The sequence below is a fragment of the Bubalus kerabau genome, chromosome 16, assembly GCF_029407905.1.
Source record: "Bubalus kerabau isolate K-KA32 ecotype Philippines breed swamp buffalo chromosome 16, PCC_UOA_SB_1v2, whole genome shotgun sequence".
Lineage (NCBI taxonomy): Eukaryota > Metazoa > Chordata > Mammalia > Artiodactyla > Bovidae > Bubalus > Bubalus kerabau.
In genome coordinates, this window is record NC_073639.1 from 38,528,710 (window position 1) to 38,553,326 (window position 24,617).

General features: G+C 37.4%; 1 protein-coding gene across 10 annotated transcripts in view; it reads right to left on the reverse strand.

Annotated features, from left to right (window-relative positions):
* Positions 1-24,617, reverse strand: part of AFG2A (AFG2 AAA ATPase homolog A) — a 335,445-nt gene that overhangs the window by 34,680 nt on the left and 276,148 nt on the right. For 4 of the 10 annotated variants that reach the window (XM_055550555.1, XM_055550553.1, XM_055550546.1 and 1 more), the window contains exon 16: positions 1,205-2,051. The exons of 3 other annotated variants lie outside the window; for them this stretch is intronic. In XM_055550555.1, coding sequence (XP_055406530.1) covers positions 1,860-2,051 — 192 coding nt within the window. In that variant the 3' untranslated portion in view covers positions 1,205-1,859. Of the gene's footprint in view, positions 1-1,201; positions 2,052-18,497; positions 18,837-24,617 lie in introns of those variants that run through there. 3 more of the 10 variants (XM_055550548.1, XM_055550552.1, XM_055550551.1) reach the window with 3 other exon arrangements.

The following is a 24,617-nucleotide window of genomic DNA, read 5'->3' on the forward strand; positions in this document are numbered from 1 at the left end:
TATTTCATAAAAAGTTTCATTAGGGAATACCCTTCCCCTAGAAAGTATACACGTAATAAAGACAAGTTGGCATTTTTAATATTCACCAACGATAAATCACTTTTCAAACTGAGGCTATTGCCAGGCTCTACTATTTCATGTTTTACATTTTTAAGGTAAACAGGCAGGTTCCATTCCAATGTGAAAGACATAATGACTGCACTATGCAAAAACTCAAATTCTCATAGTATTCAGTTATCTGTTTTTATTCTTTAACTTCATCTTTTAGATTTACCAGAGAAGATCGTATCTGAGAAGCTATTTAAAACTATAAATCTGTCAACAGTTTCTTTTATAGGGGTGACATGGGAAAAAGAAAGGACAGTATTAAGAGGGACAAGAGATGTCGTACAAGGAGTACTTGAACCGCAGGCTCTCCTCCCCTAACACAGTGATATTTGGATGCTCAATGTTTGCCTCAGCTCATGTATACACGGGAAAAGAAATATGAGTTACTAATTTCAAACTTAAAAATGTCAGGAATGTAAAAACTGGAAGTTCCAACTTTTATTTGAAACTGTAGCAAAGACATTTCATTAAAAAGAAGACTATTATAATCAGATAGGTGCAAACTTGTCAAGATGGAATTTCAGTGTGCATTTCACATACACAGAGGTACAAAACCTTACAAGCATGTTCTGTTTCTTGAGTTCAAGAAAATAATAAGTACTTGGGTTATAATTCTGAGAAACAAGAATGAAATAAGCCACGTGTTCAGTAGCTTTCTTAGTTAGTGAAACAGTTTTTAAAACACTCGGCAGTCTCCAAGGTGACTCAGAGGTCACAGCAGGAAAAGGAGGGAAAGGTATATAGGTGGGACAGGCGCCAACCAAAGCAGATTCATTCTTATCTTAATGGTCTTCCTACGTGGGGCTTCCCTGGTTGGCTCAGTAGTAAAGAATCTGCCTGCCAGTGCAGGAGACGGGGGTTTGACCTATGGGTCGGGAAGATCCCCAGGGGGTAGGAATTGGTGGTAACCCACTCTAGTATTCTTGCCTGGAGAATCCCAGGGACAGAGGAACCTGGTGGGCTACACAGTCCATGGGGTCTCAAAGAGTCAGACATGACTGCATGACCAAACAATGAACAAAACTTTCTACAAAAAGTTTTATTTGAGGGAGAGAACAAGTTTTGGCTACTAAAATCTTTCAGAAACTACTCTTCTTTAGTTTCAAAAATGATAGAAAAGATTAACACTGAATTCTAAAATAAAGCTTCCATGGAGAAACACAGTTCTGGATTGGAATGAAGAAATGGAAAGAACATGATAATTTTTTTAGACAATATTTTGCTCTTATAATTTCTAAGAGTAACTGACGTAATCGTCACCTCCTAGCCTTCCTTATTATTCTCAATTGAAAAGCAAGTCAGACAAATAGTGACAATCTGAAAAGAATGACTTTTCCTTGTCAGCTTACACAGAGAAGCTTAAAAACGTTTTTACTGATTGAGCTTCCAAAGTGATCCAAAGTATTTATCATAGCCATACTGAAGGAATGAGAAACTATTAGAAACTATTACAAGAAAGATAAGAAAGTAAAATCTGCTAGAGCTTTATTATGCTGCATATGTTAAGATATTTTCGACGGCTTCTCCCATCAGCACCAAACGCTAGGTTGAGGAACCTGTTTTAGCTTAAAGTTACCAAAATTACTGGCCTATGTGGATCCGAACTCGTAAGTCAAGATTCTTAAAACCAAGTATAGCTAGTTTTACTGATTCGCTCTCCACAAAGCTTAAACAAACAAAAAAACAAAAAATCTAGATAAGAACAGAAAATGTGCAAGGTGTTATGAGACACATTTGTTGTTGTTTAGTCATTAAGTCATGTCTGACTCTTTGCAATCCCATGGACTGTAACTTGCCAGCCTCCTCTGTCCGTAGGATTTCCCAGGCATGAATACTGGAGTGTGATGCCATTTCCTTCTCCAAAAGATCTTCCCGACCCAGGACTGAACCTGTGGTCTCCTGCATTGGCAGGCGGATTCTTCACCGTGAACCACCAAGGAAGCCTGTGGGATACAGAGTGAAGGTATCTAATCTGAGCTACAAGTGTTAGAAATGACTTTCTGCAAGAAGTTATATCTAAGCTGAGTGGGTGGGCACAAAAGACTTGAACTAAGATGAATAGTTCTTTGAAGCTTCAGGTATTCTATAAAATGTTCCTAAATATATTTGTTTTCCCACCCAATAAGAAATGTGCGCTAAGTCACTTCAATTGTGTCTGACTCTGGAATCCTATGGACTGTAGCCCATGGACTGACAGGCAAGAATATTGGAGTGGGTTGCCATGCCCTCCTCTGGGGGATCTCCCCAACCCAGGGATGGAACCAGAGTCTCTTATGTCTCCTGCATTGGCAGGCAGGTTCTTTTCCACTAGTGCCACCTGGGAAGTCCTTCCCCATTTTATGGGTAGAGAGAATGTAGCCTTTAATACAAGGGAGACAACAGCAGCTCTGCAGCTGATAGAGAGCAGGAAAAGCGAAGCACAGTGCTTTAAAGACAAGGTATTACACAGGAAATTAAACTGGTAGCAGGTGAAATTTCAATCTTTAATATGCTAGAAGACTGTTGTTAATAAGGTCAGCAAATGAAGTCCATGGGTCTCTTCAGGGAAATAAGAAACTGAACAGTCCTAAGAAAAACAAGCCTGTCTCCCCAGGTTAAAAAAAAAACATTATTTCTCAGAGTTTTGCTTAAGCTCACCAGTCCTCAAACAAAGCTTCCAAATTACTCATTAAAAAAAAAACACAGAAAGATGAATCTAGACCATAAGTTACATCCTGTTCTATTATAACTTCTTTTTGGCATGTTAGTTTTTTAACATAAGCAACAGAACCCTGGCAAAGAAACATATCCATTTCTGGTCTGGCCTTTGCTCATCCCTTACAGTGCTCGATACCAGTAAAATAACTGTGATTTTATACTATAAAAAGGAAAGCAAGAGGGAAGTTGAGCAAGATGACAACAAAGAAGTTTTCTGAACTTCCCTCTTCCCACGTACACATTGAATGCACAAGGAGCAATTACTTATGAAAGAAATCCAGAAATAAGCTGAGAGACTTGTATACATAGAATGAATGAGAAAATACCCACATAGAAATGGGTAGGAAAGGCTGAGATGCACTCATCATAAACCCCACTCCTGGCCCAGAGCCATAAAACCTGAAGAGAACTCCAAACTCTCAGCTTCTCCCTGAGGAGCAAGGGTTTGGACTGAACATCTAAGGCCTCAACTTTTAAGACTTCCACCTGGCTTGGCTGGTGTCCATAAGACCAAGAAGATTACAGCAAACAAAGAAGCAATGCTTCATTGGTGCATAAGTAATCACTGTAGTTATCCCTTCCTCCCACTCCCCAGGACTCAGTACAGGGATACATTAACAACACCTATCTCTCCCAGTCCTTCTCTGCTGCTGCTGCTGCTAAGTCGCTCCAGTCGTGTCCGACTCTATGCGACCCCATAGTCGGAAGCCCACCAGGCTCCCCTGTCCCTGGGATTCTCCAGGAAAGAACACTGGAGTGGGTTGCCATTTCCTTCTCCAATGCATGAAAGTGAAAAGTCAAAGTGAAGTTGCTCAGTCGTGTCCGACTCTTAGTGACCCCATGGACTGCAGCCTACCAGGCTCCTCCGTCCGTGGGATTTTCCAGGCAAGAGTGCTGGAGGGGGTGCCATTGCCTTCTCTGAAAGGGGTCTAAATGCCTACTTTACAAACTGCTGCCCAAGGGTCCAGCTTGTACTTGTAGCATACATATAGGAGCTGGCTGCAATTCTTGGCAGAGGCCTGCAAACACTTCTCCCACCTTCTTTTTGGCCAGTTCAAACAATGAAACTAAGTTGCCAGTATCTCCCTGGAAGGAGTTTGTATACACATCTGGTGCTCTGGCTTTGAATGATCAGAAAGAGAAATTAATAAAACATCCCAATTATAAGGGCATCAAAAAGAATGAAATACTTAGGAATAAATTTAACCAAGGAGGTAAAAGATCTGTACACTGAAAACAACAAGGCATTGATGAAAGAAACTGAGGAAGACACAAATAAATTAAAGATATACTGTGTTTATATCTTTTTAAAGAATATAAACTGGAAGAATTAGTATTGTTAAAATGTCCATACATCCAAAGTAATCTACAGATTCAGTGCAATTCCCACCAAAATTCCAGTGAAATCTTTCACAGAAATAAAACAAACAACCTAATATTTGTATGGAACCACAAAAGTCTCTGAATAGTCAAAACAGTCTTGAGAAAGAAGAACAAAGCTGGAGGCATCATACATCCTGATTTTGAATTACATTACAAAGCTAAAGTAATCAAAACAGTATTCTGTCATAAAAATAGACATATAGATCAATGGGACAGAATAGAGAGCCCAGAAATAAACCCATGCATATATGGTCAATTAATTTTCTTAAAGCAGTGAAAAAGATACAATCAGGAAATGATAGCTTCTTCAACAAATGGTGCTGGGAATCTGATCTGATCTGATGCAAAAGAATGAAACTGGACTCATATCTTACACCACATAAAAAAACAACCTGAAATGGATTAAATGTAACCTGAAACTATAAAACTCTTAGAAGAAAATACAGGAGGTAAGCTCTTTTGACAATGGTTTTGGCAATGATGCTTTGGATTTGGCACTAAAAGCAAAAGCAACAAAAGCAAAAATAAACAAGTAAGATTACATCAAACTAAAAAGGTACTACACAGCAAGGAAACCATCAACATGTGAAAAGGCAACCTACTAAATGGGAGAAAATATTTGCAAATTATGTATCTGAAAAGGGGTCAATATCTTACATATAGAAATATAGAAGGTATTGATACAACTCAACATCAAAAAACCAAATAACTCAGTTAAAATATGGGAAAAAGGCCAGACAGTTATTTTCTTCCAAATGGCATACATACAAATGGCCAACATAAAAAGGTGCTCTACATGACTAATTATCAGGGAAACACAAATCAAAACCATAGTTATTTATTGCTTCACACCTGTTAGGATGGCTATTATCAAAAACAGAAGAGGTGATAAATGCTATTAAGGATATGGAAAAAAGGGAATTCTTGTACATTGTTGGTGGGAATGTAAACTAATAAAGCCACTATGGAAAACAGTACAGAGGCTACTTGAAAAAAAGTTATAAACAAAAGTATTATATGATCCAGCAATCCCAATTCTGGGTACACATTCAAAATAAATGAAAGCATTACCTTGAAGGGACCCCTATACTCCTAGGTTCAGTGGAGCATTAATCACAACAGCCAAGATATGGAAACAACCTAAGTGTCTGTCTCTGGATGACTGGATAAGAAATGTGATGTATGTATATATATAACTATGTAAATATTTATAAATACACATAAAATGGAATATTATTCAGTCTTTAGAAAGAAGAAAATCCTATCATTTGTGACACAAACATGGAGAGTATTATGACAACTGAAGTAAGATAGAGAAAGACAAAATATTTCATGGTATCACTTATAATGTGGAGTCTAAAAACTTATAATGGCAGAAAGTGAAGAGGAACTAAAGAGCCTCTTGATGAGGGTGAAAGATAAGAGTGACAAAGCTGGCTTGAAACTCAACATTCAAAAAACTAAGATCATGGTATCTGCTCCTATCACTTTATGACAAGAAGGGGAAAACGTGGAAGCAGTGAGAGATCTTATTTTCTTGGGCTTCAAAATGACTGCAGATGGTGATTGCAGCCATTAAATTAAAAGATGCTTGCTCCTTGGAAGGAAAGCTATGACAAACCTAGACAGCATATTAAAAAGCAGAGACATCACTTTGCCGACAAAGGTCTGTCTAGTCAAAGCTATGGTTTTTCCAATAGTCACATGTAGATGTGAGAGTTGGACCATAAAGAAGGCTGAGTGTCGAAACATTGATGCTTTGGAACTTCGGTGGAGAAGACTCTTGGGAGTCTCTCGGACATCAAAGAGATCAAACCAGTCAGTCCTAGAGGAAATCAATCTTAAATAGTGACCGGAAGGACTGATGCTGAAGTTCCAATACTTTGGCCACTTGATGTGAAGAGTTGATTCAATGGAACAGACCCTGATGTTGAGAAAGACTGAAGGCAAAAGGAGAGGAGGACAGCAGAGGATGAGATGCTTAGATAGCACCACTGATTCAACTGGCATGAATCTGAGCAAACTCCAGGAGACAGAAGAAGACAGAGGAGTCTGGCGTGCTGCAGTCCATGGGGTTGCTTAAGAGTCGGACATGACTTAGTGACTGAACAAGAACAACAACAAAAATATATAAATAAATGGTAAATCAAACTCACAGAAGAGAAAAGTGGTTGCCAGAGGCTGGGGGGTTGGGGAAGTCAGGAGCTGTTGTAAAAGGGTACAAACTTTCAGTAATAAGATGAATAAAAGGTTGAAAATTTAACGTGTAATATGGTAACCAAAGTTGATCATACTGTGATGTGTAGCTGAAATTTGCTAAGAGTAGAAGTTAACTTTTCTCTTTCACACATACATACACATAATATATGAGGTGATGGTTGTATTCACTTGATGGAGGGAATCCATTCATAATGTTTATCAAACCACCATGTTGGATACTTTAAACATCCTACAATTGTCAATTTGGAGAGAGTAATGGCAACCCACTCCAGTATTCTTGCCTGGAGAATTCCATGGACAGAGGAGCCTGGTAGGCTACAGTCTGTGGGGTTGCATACAGTGGGACACAACTGAGCAACTAACACACATCTGTCAATTACATCTCAATAAAGCAAGGGGGAGAAAAGAGGAAAGCAGGAGAGCAGGAGTAAAAAGCAAAGGTGAATGCTTCTTAGCTCTACTAAACTCCAAATGATAGCCTGTTAATGCCACCCAAATATAACTGTGTATTGGCTTCTCCTGCCAAGATGTCATTCTCTAAAGCTGTGGTAATATGTAGGGTACACCTATTCTATGGGCTTTTTAAACAGTATAATAAAAGGCTCCAGTTTGCTGTATGATTCCCATAAGGTAGTTTTGTTAATTATGGAAAACTGCATGATATGAAAAAAAATTAGTTTCAGCAAAGTTTGAAGTTCTCATTTCTATGATCTGTGTATGAGCTTGGTGTGTAGATGAACATATATACATACATGCACTGTGGCAACAGAAAAATCCACAAAAGACAGGTAAAGCTAAGTCAGCATAAAAAGAAACATTATACTAGATTGTTCTGTATTATTTTACTACAGTATCTTGTTCAGATATTATTAAAATTGTGCCATTAAAGAGAGATTGCTGAATATATAAATTCTGTCACCTTACTGCCAGTGTGTGATGTGACAAGGTTCTTGAATCAGACAAAACTTTAAAAGAGTAAAAACTTTCTATAATGTACTTTGTCATTTAAAAGGTCCCTCCCCTCATCCATCACCTCCCAGCACAGTTATCCTTTGTTAGAGCACTGCCATATAGTATGGCCATTGTGTGGTGTGTCATCTACATATAAAATACTGCATGTGCCCAAGTTAAAAATGCTCCTGTTGAGTAGTGAATCCCAATTCTGAGGAGAATGTTTTTCTATTCATACAGGTAGAAATATCTAATTCAAATACAGCAGCATAATGTTCAAAATAGAATGTTTTTCTTCATGGCTAACAGTTCTTGGAGGGAATAATTCCCCCTTATCATTATAAGTTATAAATCATCACAATTATGAGGACAAAAAGTAAAGTTTTGAGCAAATATGGCTGTTTTTACCTATAAACATTTACAAAACATAACATGATTCCAAATAGGTATCTTTTTCTTACAGAAAGAATACATTTAATACCCTATTAAAGAAAAACTCTTTAGACAACACAAATCTGATAAAGGAAGGATATCCAAAATACATAGAGAACTTTCAAAATCCAAAAAAGAGAAAATAATCCAATTAAAAGTGGGCAAAATATCTGAACAGATAACTCACCAAAGAAGTTATATAGATGGAAAATAAGGAAATGATGCTAAATATCATAGATCATTAGGGAACTGCAAATTAACAATGAGCTATCACTATGCATGCATCTGAATGGCTAAAATCTAAGACACTGACAACATCAAAAGCTGATGAGGATATGGAGCAACAAGAAACTTGTTGGGACTGCAAAATGGTACAGCCACAGTGGAGATAGCTTGTCAGTTTCTTATAAAACTGAATGTATTCTTACTTTATGATCCAGCAATCACCCTCCTGAGTATTTACCACAAAGAGATGAAATCTTAAGTCCATTAATAAAACTTTCACATAAACATCTATAAAAAGCTTTAATCAATCTTGTAAGCATGCAAGATGTCCTTCAGTAGGTAAACAGATAAACTGTGGTACATGAAGACAATGGAATATTATTCTACAATAAAAAGAAATGAGCTACCAAGCTACAGAAAGACATGAGGAACTTTACATGCAAATTGCTATGTTAAAGAAGATTCCATCTATACTGCTTTCTGGAAAAGGCAAAACTAAGAAGACAGTAAAAACATCAAAGGTTTGGAGTTAGGGAGGAAGGGTGAATAAGTGGAGCACATGGAGTTTTTAGTGCAGTGAAACCATTCTATATCATTGTATATTTGTCAAATGTCATATGCAAGTGCCATTATATATTTGTCAAAATCCATAGAAAGTACATCACCAAGAGTGAAATATAAATTACAGACTTGAGTTAATAGTAATATATTAATAATGGCTCAATAATTTTAATAAATGTATAATAATAATGAAAGATGATAATAGGGGAAATGGGAGAAGGAGGTGAGAAAGTGAATGGATACTCTATGTTTTCCACTTATTTTTCTGTAAGCCTAAAACTGCTCAGAAAATACAATTTATTAATAAAAAATATATAATTAAAAATGTCACATAAGAGATAATTCTAGTTATTAAAAGAATATTTTAGCAATGTAGAAGAAATAGTCTTAATTTCTCTACTGAGACAGATGTTTAGAAATATGAGTCCTAAATGTAACTTTCAAGTTATAGAAATGCATCCCTGAAAAAAAAAAAGAATTATGGTCCTTTGTTAATAGAAAATGGTACTTTTCAGATTTTATATACAAATACTAGAAAAATATGGTCTTAAGCATGTATGTCCTAGTTTTAGGGGTCATGTTTAAGAATTAGTGACCAAATATTTATAAATAGTTTTCTTTGGAAATTCTTTACTGGGTGCCTTCTAAAACATCTCCCAAAATTTTATATAAAAATGTCTAATGAAGAAAAGCTTCTTATAAGGGGCAGAAATTGGTTATGACTTTTATTCTTTAACTCAGTTGTCTTTTTGAGCTAGTGGAGGAAATTCCCAGTTTTTTATATTTTTAACAATGAATTTCCTCTTAAATTTGGACCTTAAACCAAAATTCTTTTAGAAACTAATCCCTCTTATCAAACAAAATTCTACAGATTAAGTGGAGCTGCTCCCCTCAATGCAGTCCAGATGAGAGGCCCTAGGATTTTTCTTCCTGTTTGCTCCTATGCCCCAGCCTTGGGACCACCCAGAGGAACCCTGGTGCTTTTAGAGTCAGCTTCAAACTAGTCTCTAAAATATAAATATTTTCCAACTATAAAATCACTTACTATTGAATTTTCTATTACTATTACCTATCTTTTAGTTTCTACCCCAAAGTCCCTCATGCTAATAAGGCTTAGTAAAACTTGGATGCAATCTCAAAAATGACAGAATGATCTCTGTTCATTTCCATGGCAAACCATTGAATATCACGGTAATCCAAGTCTATGCCCCGACCAATAATGCTGAAGAAGCTGAAGTTGGATGGTTGTAAGAAGACCTACAAGACCTTCTAGAACTAACACCCAAAAAAGATGTCCTTACTGCAAAAGCAGTAAGTCAAGAAATACCTGGAGTAACAGGCAAATTTGGCCTTGGAGTACAGAATGAAGCAGGGCAAAGGCTAATAGACTTCTGCCAAGAGAACACACTCACTGGTCAGAGCAAACACCTTCTTCCAACAACAAGAGAAGACTCTACACATGGACTTCACCAGATGGTCAATACCAAAATCATATTGATTATATTCTTTGCAGCAAAAGATGGAGAAGCTCTATACGGTCAGCAAAAACAAGACCAGGAGCTGGCTGTGGCTCAGATCATGAACTTCTCATTGCCAAATTTAGATTTAAATTCAAGAAAGTAGGGAAAACCACTAGACCATTCAGGTATGACCTAAATAAAATCCATTATGATTATACAGTAGAAGTGAGAAATAGATTTAAGGGACTAGATCTGATAGACAGAGTGCCTGATGAACTATGGACAGAGGTTCGTGACACTGTACAGGAGAAAGGGATCAAGACCATCTCCAAGAAAAAGAAATGCAAAAAAGAAAAATGGCTGTCTGAGGAGGCCTTACAAATAGCTATAAAAAGAAGAGAAGTGAAAAGCAAAGGAGAAAAGGAAAGATATAAGCATCTGAATGCAGAGTTCCAAAGAATAGCAAGGAGAGGTAAGAAAGCCTTCCTCAGTGACCAGTGCAAAGAAATAGAGGAAAACAATAGAATGGGAAAGACTAGAGATCTTTTTCCAAGGGGACATTTCCAAGGGAATATTTCACACAAAGAAGGGCTCAATAAAGGATAGAAATGGTATGGATCTAATAGAAGCAGAAGATATTAAGAAGAGGTGGCAAGAATACACACAAGAACTATACAAAAAAGATCTTCATGAGCCAGATAATCACAATGCTATGATCATTCACCTAGAGCCAGACATCCTGGAATGTGAAGTCAAGTGGGCCTTAGGAAGCATCACTATGAACAAAGCTAGTGGAGGTGATGGAATTCCAGTTGAGTTATTTCAAATCCTGAAAGATGATAGTGTGAAAGTGCTGCACTCAATATGCCAGCAAATTTGAAAAACTCAGCAGTGGCCATGGGACTGGAAAAAATCAGTTTTCATTCCAATCCCAAAGAAAGGCAATGCCAAAGAATGCTCAAACTACCACACAATTGCACTCAACTCATACATTAGTAAAGTAATGCTCAAAATTCTCCAAGCCAGGCTACAACGTATGTGAACTGTGAACTTCCAGATATTCAAGCTGGTTTTAAAAAAGGCAGAGGAACCAGAGATCAAATTGCCAACATCCAATGGATCATCAAAAAAGCAAGAGAGTTCCAGAAAAACATCTACTTCTGCTTTATTGACTACGCCAAAGCCTTTGACTGTGTGGGTCACAACAAACTGCGGAAAATTCTGAAAGAGATGGGAATACCAGACCACCTGACCTGACTTCTGAGAAATCTGTATGCAGGTCAGGAAGCAACAGTTAGTCAGAACCAACATGACTATTAACTGGACATGGAACAACAGACTGGTTCCAAATTGGGAAAGGAGTACTTCAAGGCTGTATATTGTCACCCTGCTTATTTAACTTCTATGTAGAGTACATCATGAGAAACCCTGGGCTAGATGAAGCACAAGCTGGAATCAAGATTGCCAGGAGAAATATCAATAACCTCAGATATGCAGATGACACCACCCTTATGGCAGAAAGTGAAGAACTAAAGAGCCTCTTAATGAAAGTGAAAGAGGAGAGTGAAAAGTTGGCTCAAAGCTCAACTTTCAGGAAACTAAGATCATGGCATCTGGTCCCATCACTTCGTAGGAAATAGATGGGGAAACAGTGGAAACAGTGTCAGACTTTATTTTGGGGGGCTCCAAAATCACTGCAGATGGAGATTGCAGCCATGAAATTAAAAGACGCTTACTCCTTGGAAGGAAAGTTATGACCAACCTAGATAGCATATTAAAGAGCAGAGACATTACTTTGCCAACAAAGGTCCGTCTAGTCAAGGCTATGGTTTTTCCAGTAGTCATGTATGGATGTGAGAATTGGACTGTAAAGAAAGCTGAGCACTGAAGAATTGATTGCTTTTAAACTGTGGTGTTGGAGAAGACTCTTGAGAGTCCCTTGGACTGCAAGGAGATACAACCAGTCCATCCTGAAGGAAATCAGTCCTGAATATTCACTGGAACGACTGATGCTGAAGCTGAAACTCCAATACTTTGGCCACCTGATACACAGAACTAGCTCATTGGAAAAGACCCTGATGCTGGGAAAGATTGAACGCAGGAGGAGAAAAGGACGACAGAGGATGAGATGGTTGGATGGCATCACTGACTCAATGGACATGAGTTTGAGTAAGCTCTGGGAGTTGGTGATGGGCAGGGAGGCCTGGAGTGCTGCAGTTCATGGGGTCGCAGAGTTGGACATGACTCAGCATCTGAACTGAACTGAAAGTGTTAAAGAACAAGAAAAGCTATAGGGAACATACTAGAATACTTTTAAGCTCTTTTCTATTTATTTTAAAAAATATAACCCCAAAATGCACCAATTAAGAGATTCATTTGAGAGAGTAAATTTTTTTAAAAATGCAGATACTTCTGTGAATGTTCTTGATTATTTAACATTATGTAGTGAATTGATTTAATCAGATTGCTTTTCAACCAGACAACTGATGATTGAGATTGTCAAAAAAAGAACTCAGAAAAGTAGGTCTGGAGGATGTTAGGGGTGGGGCAAGGAACTTGGAAGATGAAGGCTGAAAAGTTATACAAAGAGAAAAAGTGAAGACAAACCTTCTCTAATCTAATCTTGCATAGGACTGGCTTTGTGCCAAGGGGGAAAAAAAATCTCCCTCATTCCTTTGGTTGGCTCTAATAGTTCATGTCCTTCTTTTTCCAGGAACTAAAATTTATACCCACTCCTGTTAGGTTACTTATACCGTGATGTACTACATTTCAGGGAACTAGCTTGGAAACTTCACCAATGGAAGCATTGCTTTGAGAAAGAAATCCTTAAGAGGCAACTCAGAGTAAATTTTGTTTAAACTAGGAACTGCCTATACCAACCCAATTCTCAAAGATAATTCAGGATGAAATTAATGACTATTAACTAACAGAAATAATCTTTATTAGTCAGAAAAAAAGAAATAAAAAATATAACATGACCTGTTCTTTAATAATGTGAGGTGTAATGGACTCTGTGTTAGTCTGCTTGGGCTGCCATAGAAAATACCACAGAGTTGATGGCCGAAGCGCTAGAAATTTATTTTCTCACAGCTGGAAATCTAAGATTGAGTGTCATCAGGGTTAATTTTTGGTGAAGGCTCCCTTCCTATCTTGCAGACATCCAAAAGTATCATAGTAACCTAGGTCATGTATGACCTTTCCTCTGTACACCAGGAGGCTTTATTAGACCCAAACCATCACTTTATTTAATCCTAGTTCCCTCCTTTCCTTATATACTTTATCTCCAAATATTATCACATTGGGGGTTAGAGCTTCAACATATGAATTTTTCAGGGACAGATTTTGGTTCATAGCCACTCTTTAAAAAATTATAAGCAATTATGATCATGAAAAACAGAAAAGAAAACTTCAAACTTATTAGGCACTAAGATCTCTGCCTCTCTTTTATCAGCCTGTAGTTCTCTCTCTGAAGCACATAAAATGGGAGAAATACTCTCTTTAATATTTTATATTTTGCCTATTATATGACTTTCAAAGTGAATCACATCTTAATCATCTAAAGTATTGGTTATCAAAAAAGAATTCAGGAGGTCCTCAGGCTATATCACTACTGGAGTAGCAAAAACAAAAGTTCAAAACAATACAGAACACAGCTATATACTACTTTATGCTATAAGATATTATTATAAAAATTATTATGATGAGGTTTTAGGGTAGTAATTGAAAATAAACCACTTGGGGTAGGATCCAAGTCATCCCCACATTAAACTGGATTTTATAATAAGCTAGATCATGTTACAGCAGGACTTTGATGTGTTTCAATTTTTACATAATTTATTATGTTGTATAATATGGACGAAGTCTTATACATTTGAGTTATTTTATTATATTCCTAAAACTCAGTGACTAATTTCTAGTTTTAGATACAAGTGCAAAGTGAATGAAAATATCAATGTAACTTGCTTTACAAAATAAATGTTCTAAAATTTTATAAATAAATATATTTTTAAATATGTAATTTAAAAGCACCAAGGATATAATTTACTCATGAAACTATCCCTACAGGTTCAAAAATCAGGAAACTAGACATGGCAACAAATTTTGGTGTGCTGTTTATAGCAGGAGCACAATATTAATTTTATAGCATAAATGTCTTTTATTAAGTTTGAAAGAAGCCATGGATGAAATGGTAGCCCAGTGTCCGTGAACTTGTGCATGTATACATACTTTACTCTCATTATGGTGGCTCAGAGGTTAAAGCATCTGCCTCCAATGTGAGAGACCTGGGTTTGATCCCAGGGTTGGGAAGATCCCCTGGAGACGGAAATGGCAACCCACTCCAGTATGCTTGCCTGGAGAATCCCGTGGACGGGGTAGCCTGGTAGGTTACAGTCCACGGGGTCACAAAGAGTCAGACACGACTGAGCGACTTCACTCACTCACTCACTCATATGACCAATTCAATTATATAATAAGAAAGTTCACTTCTAATTGACACTTCTGGATTCATCTCCCCCAAATCTCCAGTTCTGACCCAGATTTATGATACAGAGAAGAAATGAAAAAAGAAATGCTGGGGACTACTATTGTTCAGTGTTTGACCTTTTGTATTTTTAAGAATTCTGGGAAGAAGTTAATGCTAGGCAAACAAATATAATTCTTGCATTTAAATATAAAACCATTCCTTAAGGGTTCTTTTGAAGTGAATAAAAATATGCTAAAGGACTACTTTTGCTATCACGGAAAGAAGGTCTTTTCCAAATGCCAAAAGCAATTTAAGTGATTTTCCATCTTTTTGGGTAATTCTGAAAAAAAGAGAAAATGGCTAATTTATGATTTGGAACTTCTACAATGATGAAATTGGTATGTGTATTGTATCTTAATTTTTCCTTCTAAATGAACAGGGAAACTTTCCCACAAATATAAAAGCAAAACCCATTTTCCAGATTTTAAGCAAAAAGAGAGCTAGCTGTTATTAAAGACCACCAGAAATAGTATTTGGAGGTTAAAAACAGACAAAACAAAAGAGAGATGCAAATCTTAATTCTTTGTACTTTTCTTTCAAGCCTAAGGCAAGGTTAGATTCAGTTTTTAAATTTCTAAAACACAGGAGAGGTTATATTTAAAAACAATTCAATGACTGAATTGTAACTCTGAACTATTTTACAGTTTTGGTAATATTTTAATAGAATGACACCTTTGAGAACTCAGAATCACTGTCATTTGAGGATGAAGAATAAGAACATCTCTGTGTCACCATCTAACACCAGATGACAAACAGGAAGTATTTTTGTCCTTCGCGTTACATTTCTGAGCCTTACCTAAACACTCAGGTTCAACTCTAAGCTAAAATTGAAAGGGCATAGTAATTCGGTATGTGTATTTCCTAAACAATTATTCTAGTAGAAATGCTAGATGTACCACTGTTTTCTTTTCAATTAATAAAAACATATTAAAAAATTACATTGTACCCAAGGAACCAAGTATTACTTTAATATACTGAAATAGGGATATTATGTAGACAGTTTGTAAGGAAATACTTACAAATACTTTTACGTACTTGAAAGTAAAAAAAAAAAAAAGTATACGTGTTTAAAAAAGGAACAAATAAAAATAGGGATTTCAGATGTTTAAATCTAAATCAGCCAAAATAAATTCTGCACGTAACTATGAATTACAGTTTGAATTTAAAGAACATACCATTATAACTAAAAACATGGCATATACATAAAATACTCATGAGTATTCATAAAATCTAAGGCAGTAAAATATGGAAATATTAAACAAATTGTAAGTTCTTTATATTAGAGAGCAATAAAATTGATTTTGCTGATTTATACAAATATACAACAAAAATGATTTATTGAGCACCTGCTAAATGTATGAGGATAAATACACTTATGTATTTACTGTATAAATCATTTCATCTATTCTGGACAACAGATCTCTCTCATTAATCTATCTGTTAACTATAATGCAGTTTCACATGGTACAAATTATTTTTTTCTGTAAACAATTTTTTTTTTTATTTGGCTACACCAGGTCTTCATTGCATCAAGTGAGTTCTTTCAGTTGAGGAAAGTGAACACTCAGTTCTGGCATGTGGGATCTACTTCCCTGACCAGGAATTAAACCCGGGCCCCCTGCATTGGGAGTGTGGAGTCTTAGCCACTGGACCACCAGGGAAGTCCCCAAATTGTTCTTAAAAGAAGAAAAAGTCTTCACTTACATTGGTGGCATACTTTTCATATATCAGTTCAGTTCAGTTCAGTCGCTCAGTCATGTCCAACTCTTTGTGACCCCATGAATCGTGGCACACCAGGCCTCCCTGTCCATCACCAACTCCCTGAGTTCACTCAAACTCATGTCCATCAAGTCGGTGATGCCATCCAGCCATCTCATCATCTGTCGTCCCCTTTTCCTCCTGCCCCCAATCCCTCCCAGCATCAGAGTCTTTTCCAATGAGTCAACTCTTCGCATGAGGTGGCCAAAGTACTGGAGTTTCAGCTTTAGCATCATTCCTTCCAAAGAACACCCAGGACCGATCTCCTTTAGAATGGACTGGTTGGATCTCCTTGAAGTCCAAGGGACTCTCAAGAGTCTTCTCCAACACCACACTTCAAAAGCATCAATTCTTCGGCACTCAGCCTTCTTCACAGTCCAACTCTCACATCCATACATGACCACTGGAAAAACCATAGCCTTGACTGGATGGACCTTTGTTGGCAAAGTAATGTCTCTGCTTTTGAATATGCTATCTAGGTTGCTCATAACATTCCTTCCAAGGAGTAAGGCTCATAACTTTCCTTCCAAGGAGTAAGCATCTTTTAATTTCATGGCTGCAATCACCATCTGCAGTGATTTTCATATGTAGATCAATTAAATTATTATTAGAAATTAGCCTACTTCTAAAGCTGAAACTCCAATACTTTGGCCACCTGATGCGAAGAGTTGACACACTGGAAAAGACTGACGCTGGGAGGGATTGGGGGCAGGAGGAGAAGGGGATGACAGAGGATGAGATGGCTGGATGGCATCACTGACTCGCTGCACGTGAGTTTGAGTGAACTCCGGGAGTTGGTGATGGATAGGGAGGCCTGGCATGCTGAGATTCATGGGGTTGCAAAGAGTTGTACACAACTGAGCAACTGAACTGAACTGGATTGAGCCTCAGATCAGATCAGTCCCTCAGTCATGTCCGACTCTTTGCGACCCCATGAATCGCAGCATGCCAGGCCTCCCTGTCCATCACCAACTCCCAGAGTTCACTCAGACTCACGTCCAGCAAGTCAGTGATGCCATCCAGCCATCTCATCCTCTGTCATCCCCTTCTCCTCCTGCCCCCAATCCCTCCCAGCATTAGAGTCTTTTCCAATGAGTCAACTCTTCGCATGAGGTGGCCAAAGTACTGGAGTTTCAGCTTTAACATCATTCCTTCCAAAGAAATCCCAGGGCTGATCTCCTTCAGAATGGACTGGTTGGATCTCCTTGCAGTCCAGGGGACTCTCAAGAGTCTTCTCCAACACCACAGTTCAAAAGCATCAATTATTCGGTGCTCAGCCTTCTTCACAGTCCAACTCTCACATCCATACATGACCTACATACATGACCTACTGGACTGAGCCTACTTCACCTCAAATAATCAAAAATATCCAACTCTACCAGGATCCATACCACAGAAGTAAAGCATGCTCTACACATTTTTAAAAAAAAATCTTGAGCTCCTTCCAAGTTGGTAAAACCCCCAAATTTATCACTCTTTAGAAGATGAAGAAGCACAGATTCAATGTTTATACAAAAATTCTGGGGGGACCAGCATGGATCAATAGAGAGACTGAAAATCTGGAAGAGGAAAAACAATGTAGACTGTTAAAATGCCATTACTATTGGCTGGAGTAATTCTTCATAGATACTTCGCCTGGATACCAGGCTTGAGGACTAGATTATCAGGTAGGTCTTGATGAACTTGTTGCTTTGATAACACCACTTCTTTTTATAAATGGGCTTCAGTACTTTATACTTTCAGTAATAACATGCTCTATTAAGTCTGTTGCCAGCCAGCCTCTCAGTCAACATTCATTTCCTTTCTGACTAATGCTTCTTGTAATCTGACAGCAGTTTTAAACAACTGGCAAGGAGTCAGTAATACAGGTATGGCAGCACAAGGTGTTCTGGAGGATGGTTTGCTTTGGTATAAACACCCTATCTAAAATAGCCTTCAGGTAAGCTGAATTTATTGCCAATTTAAGCAGAAGTTCACGTTTGGAAATATAGAGAATGTTACATTTCCATACACTGTACATTTTTAAAACTGTAAGTTAAAATGAACATTATAACTTTGTAGCTTTTACTTACTTTCCTAATAAAGAGTTTAGGCAAAAAGCAGGCTGATGTATATTTTCATTTTATAAGAGTTTTTATCTAATGCCTCCAGAATCATAGATACTGAACTTGACAAGCTGTTCTTAAGAAAGCAGGAAAACCAAAGGTATCAAGGAAAAAAAATCACTGGGCATGGGAATCTCTGAGCAATTAAAACTTTCATTTCCATTCAGTGGAAAATTGTTCAAGTTTGCTAAGGAGATTTTTTTGGCAGGGTGGGGGGGTGGGCACACGACACACCTTGTGTAATCTTCATTCCCAGACCACAGATTGAACCAGGGCCCTTGGCAGTGAAAGCATGGAGTCTTCACCACTGGACTTCCAGGGTTCCCAGGTGAATTTTTATTAAAATCCAAATTCTAGGAACTGTCAGAGTCTTTCAAGGTTCCTATTCTTCTTGTGCCATGGTTAGGGTCTCTAGGCCATAGAAGCAAGTATTTAGAGACAGTGACCACAATCCCAAGATTCCAGGTTTCTAGCAGCATTGTAAGGAAAACATAACTGTTATACGTCCCTGGAGGTACAATCTCTAAGGAATTCCTTATAGGACTACTCTAATCTATGACAGGTATAGGTACACATTATTAGCAGTAGGAAGGATCATGAAGACCATATCTCTACTCTTTTATTAAAATACGAGAAATTAGTTCTAGAGATGATAGTTATCAGTTGATTTGGCCAAATTAATACTGTAGTAAGTGGTCAAGAAAGGACTGAAGTCTAGGTCTTGGTTTTTACCAAACAGTAAGAGAGAGGGGGTAGAGGACTGGCTTAAAAGTCATAGCCTAATTAATACATGCTTTCAGTATATCTGGTTTTTGCATTGGAAGATTTTATCGTGATTCATTTAAACACGGTAGCTACTGATTGGTCCAAAATTGAGAAAGGAATATGACAAGGCTGTTTATTGTCACTCTGTTTATTTAACTTATACGCAGAGCACATCATGCAAAATGCCAGGCTGGATGAGTTACAAGCTGGAATCAAGATTGCCAGGAGAAATACCAACAACCTTAGATATGCAGATGAAACCACCCTTATGGCAGAAAGTGAAGAGGAATTAAAGAGCCTCTTGATGAGGGTGAAAGAGAAGAGTGAAAAAGCCAGCTTAAAACTCATTAAAAAATTAAGATCATGGCATCCAGTCCCATCACTTTATGGCAAGTAGATGGGGAAACAATGTTTCCATTGTGACAGACTGTCCACTGTCCACAGTGACAGACTTTCTTTTCTTGGGCTCCAAAATCACTGTGGATGGTGACTGCTGCCATGAAACTAAAAGATGCTTGCTCCTTGGAAGAAAAGCAATGACAAACCTATATAGTGTATTAAAAAGCAGAGACATTACTTTGCCTACAAAGGTCCATATAGTCAAAGCTATGGTTTTTCTAGTAGTCATGTATGGATGTGAGAGCTGGACCATAAAGAGGGCAGAGAATCTAAGAATCGATGCTTTTGAGTTGAGGTGCTGGAGAAGACTTTTGAGAGTCCCTTGGACAACAAGGAGATCAAAGCAGTCAATCTTAAAGGAAATCAACCCTGAATATTCATTGGCAGAACTGATGCTGAAACACCAATACTTTGGCTACCTGATGTGATGTCCAAGGTCCTTTACACTTGTCTGACTCATTTCCCCTGGTTTATTACCTGCCATTTCTACTCTCAGACTCTTTTTCTATTCATATTTCAACCTTTAACAGAATGTAGAACACACTATGTACTTTTATACATTTCTACCTTTCTGTATGCTAGGGACACTCCCCTTTCCAGTCCTCCTATACTTGGGGACTGCTTTTCATCTATTAAGACTCAGATCAGCTATCCCCTCCTTCAATCCTACTTAGTGCAGAGTTACAACTTCTTCTTTTTCCCACAGTATTCTGCACATGACTATATCATATCACATAAACACATTGTATTGGAGAAAGAAACAGCAACCCACTCTAGTATTCTTGCCTGGAAAATCCCGTGGACAGAGGAATCTGGTGGGTTACAGTCCATGGAGTTATAAAGAGTTAGACACAACTCAGCACACATACAAACACATTACATAGCACTTAGTTGTTTATATGTCTTTCTCTCTAAACTGAAGATCTTATTCACAATACCTGGGGAAATACTGTAAGTAAATAAAGAAAAACATAGTTCCTAACTTTAAGTAGCTTATAATTTTTGTGAAGATGACATCCGGGTAGCTAAAGACAATAACTGTAAGAAAAGTACATATAAAAAAAGTGTCAAGATGTTTCATACCCACTGTCCACAAGAGTAGGCAAACCTTTATCAAAGATCAGAGATGTCAAAGGGACTATGGAACTTTTTCAAAGATACTTCTGTTGACTCAGAGGTAGGAAGAGCCTTTCAGGACAAGTTTAAGAATCTGATTTCTGGTTCTGGGTCTGTCACATTTGTTTGTTATGGGACTTCAGATAAATCAGTATCAAAAAAAGTTTAAAACTACAAGTGTCACTTTAGTGAATGTTAAAATTGGTATTTTTGTTCATTAGGATTACTCAGAATCAACACACAAATCATCCATCCGCCATAGAGTTCACTGATGCAGTGGACACATGGTTGCTGTGCTGGGAGTCCAAGAAGTACAGAACCTAGTTTCTGCCATAGACAATCTTATATTTGTCTGGCAGGACATGAGGTGGCTGCCCTTATTAAAATAACCAGAAGGGAAAATATCCTAAGAGCCAAACAAATGAAACAAAAATCAGAGTAAACGCGTTCAAAAGGAGAAGCCATTTTTGGGTGGGTTTGTCACAATGGTTTTATGACAAAGCAGTGATTTCAATAGGCTGTGTGAGCAAAGAGTACTTTGAAACTCTGGGGTATAGATATAGAATTTTAGGGTAAACGCACAATAAAGAGTGGAGAGAACAAAGATCTCAAATAAGAGCAGTAGACCAAATGGTCACAACAGCACGATTTCACAGGGCAGTTTCTGATTAGGCAGGACAGGCAGATTGTGGGTGTATCTACAGGAGGTTGCTAAGTCCCGTGGTGCTTGCTGCACTTAGAGATGTGAACACTGCTGCTAATCACTCTCTACCAGCACTGCACAGGGAGCCAAAACGTGTCCTGTCCTGCCTGAGGATCTTGAGTCCTGTCTCAGATGTGTTGCTAGGCTGGTCATATAAAGAGTCAATCTATGCCAGGTTCCAGTACATTGATCTTGATTTTTAGATTAGGGAAAATAGTCACAAAAGGATTCATGGAGGAAAAGTACAGATATCCTACATGATTATAATTGCTCCTTCTGTTTTCACTGGGTAGGAGAAAAGAGAAAGTATATTAAAAGAATAATAGTCAGCAAGACAATAAAGTAGGCAGGAGGGGAAGGGAACAACAGAAGTCAAGATGGTTGGATGCCATCATCGACATGATAGACACGAATTCGAGGAGGCTCCAGGAGTTGGTGATGGACAGGGAAGCCTTGTGTGCTGCAGTCCATGGGGTCACAAAGAGTTGGACACGACTGAGCGACTGAACAACAACTTTATTACCTATAATAGCTCAAGCACAGTGCATAGAACCCTTTTTGAATTAATGAGGCACACTGAAAGGTGATTTTTTTAATGTCAAGCTGACATGAAGATTTTGAGCTTTTATTAGACTCAGAAGGGCCCAGACTTAGACTACAAAACAGAATTCAGGGCAAGACACATCGCTTTAGTAAAACAAAGATAAGACTAAATTTACATGAAGTTAAAGCTTTTTGAAAAATTAATGTGAAATGAATTTAACTCTAACAAATTGCTAGAGCTAGATTCATAAGATGACTCTAAAAAGGGTCACTATATTAAGTAGATTTCTACAGTTGGAGAAAAGTGTAAGAGGCAAACTCAATTATTATTTATTAACAGCTTTCAGATAAATTATCTGGTTATTGAGACCATGCAAAACTGTCTTATGGCAGCATCATTCAATACTGCAGTGGTAAATATAAACACTGAACTGATATGAGGAGGATAAAATGAAGGGAAATAACATTTATGAAGCACTCATTATGTGTCAGGCCTTGTTGCTTTTACATTTATTATCTCACTCAACCCTCAAAACAGTTTGTCATGCAGGCATTTCACAGATGAGGAAACTAAGATTCAAAGAAGTTAAATATTAAATAACTTGTCTGAAGCAACTCTGAAGAAATGAGCTACAATTCAACTGTATTATTAAAATTGTTTTTTCTCCTACTTAATTGCCTCTCTTGAAAGCTGAATTCTCAAATCTTGATATGTGAAATAAATGCTATGATTGCCTATATTACTCATAAATGTATAGCTGATACCTGGCTCTTAGATGTTTTGTCAATTTAACGAGATAATCATGAAAACGAGAATAACATCCAAATACAAATAGTTAATATAAATTTTACTGATATTAATTGTCAGCCTGTTTCAGCAAATTCTTATACTGAGGAAATTATGTATCTTATTCATCACCTCTGTCTTCAAGCACATGGCACATGAGTAATGGGCCCAGTTATGGCTTCATATACATATATTTATGATTGCTGATTTCCTGCCAGTGGTAAAAGTTTTCCAAAAGGAACTAGGATAATTTGACATAGCAGAAATACATGAAGTGGAATCTGCTACAAATAACTTAAAAAACAAAAATCAAAGCAAAAGAAAACAATAGCCATAACCAAAAAAGACTTCTTATTTCCTCCTGAGCTGAATTCCCATCTGCTTTTAAATGGCAACATGTTTTTCCATTAAGTGGAAGCTACAGCCAAGAAATCAAAGACAATGAGGCTCTGGCCACGGGGGAATAGCGGGCTGCAGGGGCGGCTGATGGATGCTGCCTGCTTCAGCCTCTCTGCAGAAGATGCTCCCTAGGGACCACCTTCTCCTTTCAGCGGGAGACAAACTTCCCCTTGGGACTCTCCTTAGGATTAAAAAATATATGCTAATTCCCTGTAGACCCTTTCCAAGGAGGAAAAATGAAGTAACTCAGTATAAGGAGCTATTTCAATCTCTGGGTGTCTGTAAGCTTTCATGAAACAAAAGCACCAGGTGACAAAAATTTCTTTTGAAAAAGTAACCCCTCTTATCCCAGTTGCTTAATAAGTGCCGATATCATCTCCATCCAAATTATCCTCTACAACTTTTTAATTAAAAAGATAAATAAAATACTCACCACAGTTAAAGTAAACATTGTCTGTTTCCAAAAAAACAGAGAGCCAGTAATTTCCTCATTTCTGGCTCACCCAGACAAATTTTTGTTAAATAGCTGATATTGTACAGCCAAATAAAATTAATTTTATATAATACTGAATATACTGAATACTGAATATACTACTTTACTGAGAAGACAATAATTAACTGAGTCGGCAGTTTCATTTTTATACCAAAAGCGGCCACAGAGACACTTCAACCCTGAAAAAGAGGTTGTGCCCATAGCAGGACGCATTGCTATAAGAAGTTTCCTATATGACAAATGAGGAGGGAAAGTCTTGTTTTTCCTAAATATAATTTTTTCAGTTTATTAAGTCTTTGTTAAGTATATTCTATGTAGTAGGCTTTGTGCTGAAGGATATGGCCTTGCTGGGGGAAGAAATAAATTAGTGACATCAGTGATAAAGCAGTGAGTCTGTAGGAGTCACATGATGGAAGTGAAAACTTTGACTTTGTTTTTACTATTTAAAAACCCATCAAAACTAATTCTAGCTTTCAAACATTGTCTTGCCATTTTCATTCTGATACAGAGAAGAAAAAAAGATGAGATCTTATATTTTATGTGAAGCTAAGTTTAATCTATCTAAAATTTCCTATTGATCAATTTTAAGACTTTAAAAAAGTCAGTATTTCTTTTCAAACAATAGGGCACCTGTGTGAATTACCTAAATATTGAGACCAAACCCTCCTCTCAAAACAAAAACTGTGTAACTAATCTGTCTTGTCCAAATTGAAAATGCAGAACTACAAAGATATATATCTGGAATAAGTGTCTATAAAATTGTGGTCATACACTAATTATAATTAGGACCACAGTGGAATACCCTTCCCTCATCCAAGCATTATGGGACACAAAAATGTAAAGCGAGGGACAGAAATGTCTGCTACTTTCTCTACGACTATTTTTAGAAGATCTGATACAAAAGTTAATCAGAAATGAATGTGCTTATATTTTAGGCTGAATAAGGCATATACTACATAAGAATTAGCAAGCTGGTACAGTAATTCC